Raw genomic sequence first — 3,800 nt, 5'->3', positions numbered from 1 at the left:
TGTATGCTGTGTCGTATTATGATTTTACATAAGCTAAACTTTGTGAAATCAATGGGTTTTTTTCCAGGTAAATGAATTGCAGTAATCCAGTCTGGAAGTTACAAAAGTGTGGACAACCTTTTCTGCATTTTTTTTGGTGAATAGATGCCCGTTTTTTTAGATATTGCGAAGGTGAAAGATCGCAGTCCTTGAAATATGCTTTATCTGGGCCTGAACTGACAGGTCCTGGTCAAAGAGAGAGATAGACAGACAGACAGACAAACAAAGGCCAGCGATTACATAACATCCACCTTGCCTCGGCGGAGGTAATAAAGGACTGGTGGGGGTGGCGGGCTCCCATATTATTTATGTCCCACAATCTGATATAAATCACACCACAGAGCAGTCACAACTGCTTTTCTTCCTTCTCTTCTTCCTCCTCCAAAGTCACAGCACAGAGTTAATGTGAATGTATTTTATGTGACAAAGGTTGAAGGATGTGAGGAGGACAGTGCACACATAAAATGACAAAAGTAAGTTAACCCTATCAAGGCTGAATTTGTTGGAGAGTGTGTACAGTGTGTATGTAACATTGATACAGATAAACAAATTATAACAACTTAAATATTGTATTTGTAACGTTAATTTTCCTCTCTTCTGTTTTCCAGTGAGTCCAAATCATCTTTAGAATGAGTGGAAGACCCGTCAATGAATTATGAATGTTAAACAAGATGACCTCCTCCCAGCAGCCACAGATGATGCGAGGTCCTAGGTGGAACCGGGCCTTGTCCGACCCTTTATTTGTGCTGCTTCTGGCCCTCCAGCTGCTGGCGGTGGCGGGGCTGGTACGCGCCCAGACGTGTCCCTCAGTCTGTTCCTGTAGTAACCAGTTCAGCAAAGTCATATGCACACGGCGAGGCCTACGAGATGTCCCTGACGGCATCTCTACAAACACACGCTACCTGAATCTGCAAGAGAATCTCATTCAGGTTATAAAAGTCGACAGCTTCAAGCACCTAAGACATCTGGAGATCCTGCAATTGAGCAAAAATCACATACGCAAAATTGAGCTGGGGGCCTTCAATGGACTAGCCAGCCTCAATACCTTGGAGCTTTTTGATAATCGTCTCACTACTATCCCAAATGGGGCATTTGAGTACCTGTCGAAACTAAAAGAGCTTTGGCTGAGGAATAATCCCATAGAGAGTATTCCTTCTTATGCTTTCAACAGAGTCCCCTCACTACGGCGGTTGGACCTTGGGGAGCTCAAGCGGCTCTCATATATATCTGAGGGGGCTTTTGAAGGGCTGAACAATTTGCGCTACTTAAATCTGGGTATGTGCAATCTGAAAGGAATTCCCAACCTTATCCCCCTGGTGAAGTTGGATGAGCTGGAAATGTCTGGGAACCAGCTATCTGTCATTCGACCCGGCTCTTTTAAAGGGCTGATCCATTTGCAGAAGCTATGGATGATGCATGCACAAATCCAGACCATAGAACGGAACTCCTTTGATGACCTGCAGTCACTAGTGGAGCTCAATCTAGCTCATAACAACCTTACCCTCCTGCCCCATGACCTCTTCACACCTTTACATCATCTTGAGAGGGTGCACTTGCACCATAACCCGTGGAATTGTAATTGTGACATTCTCTGGTTGAGTTGGTGGCTTAAGGAGATGGTACCAGCAAATACCAGCTGCTGTGCTCGCTGCAGTTCCCCGTCCCATCATAAAGGACGGTACATTGGTGAGCTGGACCAGAATTACTTTCACTGCTATGCTCCTGTTATTGTGGAGCCTCCTGCAGACTTAAATGTGACAGAGGGAAGTGCTGCTGAGCTGAAATGCAGAGCCAGCTCCTTGACCTCGGTGAGCTGGATTACACCCAACGGATCCATCATGACACACGGTGCATACAAGGTCAGAATCTCCGTGCTCAATGACGGCACTCTGAACTTTACCAAAGTCACCGTGCAGGACACAGGCACATATACATGTATGGTAAGTAATTCTGCAGGTAACACGACAGCATCCGCCACACTCAATGTGTCTTCTACGGAGAACAGCAGTTTCAGCTACTTCACCACAGTTACAGTGGAAACCATCGAAACGCCCCATAATGAAGGCTTTACCACTTCTGTGCAACAGAAGGTGGGGCCCACCCCTTTCGCTGGTACATGGGAGTCCGTTTCTCTCACCTCTACAACTACCACCACAATTCGAAGCCCGCTCAACACCCGCACCACAGAGAAGACTTACACGATTCCAGTTACGGAGCTGGGCGGGGAGGGCTCTCTGAACGGCTTGGATGAGGTCATGAAGACCACAAAGATCATAATTGGCTGCTTTGTTGCAATCACACTCATGGCAGCGGTCATGCTGATCATCTTCTACAAGATGCGAAAACAACACCACCAGCAAAACCACCATGCGCCCACACGCACAATCGAGATCATCAATGTGGATGAGGACTGTGTGACAGGAGGGCGCGGCATGGAAGGCCACCTGACTCTGCCTCCTCTTGAGCACGAGCACCTCAACCACTATAACACCTATAAAAGTGCATACAACCATACCTCCACCATCAACTCCATACACAGCTCGGCGCATGAACCTTTGTTAATCCGGGCCAGCTCAAAAGACAATGTGCAAGAGACTCAGATCTAGTTTTTTTTAAAGATTAAACTCATGGGATTATATGAAGATATTACTGACAGGACATCTCTAATAACTGCTTGTCAGGACTACGGCTAAAATGGGAAGCTCTTGAAAAAATGGTCTGATAACCAGTCAACTCAGTGACTGGTTATGTTTCCTTCAAAGACTTTGGAAATTAGGGTATGTCAACTGTTTCAAAAAGTGTCTTTACAAAGCAAAAGTTATTTATTTAAGAAAAAGGTATTGTGGTTAAATCAAGAAAAAAAAACTGTACTCTGCAACTTAATTTTCAGCACTTAATTCATATATGTTTTCTTTCTCTCTCATTTTAATGTGATTGGTTTACTAATATGCTTTCAAACTCTGAAGACATCTGCTGAAAGAAAACTCATGAAGCTATTATTATTATTATTATATTTTTGATAAATTTAGTGTCAGATTAAAGAATAACCTCATTATCCACATATGTCAAAGAATAGTTGCAAAAATCTGTGTAATCATTATTTATGACCGTTTGTAAGTTGAAGCAAACACTGTTTTGCTATTTTAGAGTGAATGGTAGAACTGCTCAATGTTATGTTCATAAGTCATTGATGAGGATATTAAATGACGAGAATATGTCTGTTGTAAAGGTTGAGCCTCACTATTTGAATTACATTTTAAATTATATGAATTAACTATGAAATAATCTGACATTTGTTTCTATTATAAATGAAAAAATATGATCTCATCCATAATCTGTTTGTTTCGATTTAAGACATCTTTGTTGTTATATCATGGATATTATAGGGAACTTGACATTAATTACATTGAGAGCAATTCTAATACTTCAGTTACAGGATAAATGAGTTAGCTCATATTTTAGAATCAATTTTATTGTAATAGGTAAAATTAGGGGTGTGGGGGGGGGGGGGGTGTATCTGAATTTAAATCCCGGCACATATTTGCAATGATTCATGGCCTCACTTTTTTACCTTTCAGTTGCTTGTTCTGATGCATGAACAAGACGGTTGCATGAAGACGTTCTGTTGAAGCCACCCTGTTCACCTTAAAGCAAAGCTGATGAGAAAAAGAAAGCCCATAAACCCTTTATCTAGCTGTCAGAGCACATTGCCTGTCATCTGGGTGCCACTTCCCCAGATGGACAGCACCTTTCAGCTCAAG

The 3,800-nt window shown here is 42.7% G+C and overlaps 1 protein-coding gene across 1 annotated transcript; it reads left to right on the top strand.

The window, feature by feature from the left end:
• The first annotated feature begins 698 nt into the window (after positions 1 to 698).
• LOC137912725 (leucine-rich repeat-containing protein 4C-like) lies at positions 699 to 2,645 on the top strand. Its single transcript, XM_068756859.1, has one exon. The coding sequence runs from the start codon at positions 699 to 701 to the stop codon at positions 2,643 to 2,645; it is 1,947 nt and encodes a 648-aa protein (XP_068612960.1).
• Positions 2,646 to 3,800: the final 1,155 nt, after the last annotated feature.

The sequence above is a fragment of the Brachionichthys hirsutus genome, unplaced genomic scaffold, assembly GCF_040956055.1.
Source record: "Brachionichthys hirsutus isolate HB-005 unplaced genomic scaffold, CSIRO-AGI_Bhir_v1 contig_1405, whole genome shotgun sequence".
Taxonomy (NCBI): domain Eukaryota; kingdom Metazoa; phylum Chordata; class Actinopteri; order Lophiiformes; family Brachionichthyidae; genus Brachionichthys; species Brachionichthys hirsutus.
This window is presented reverse-complemented; position numbering and strand designations above follow the sequence as displayed.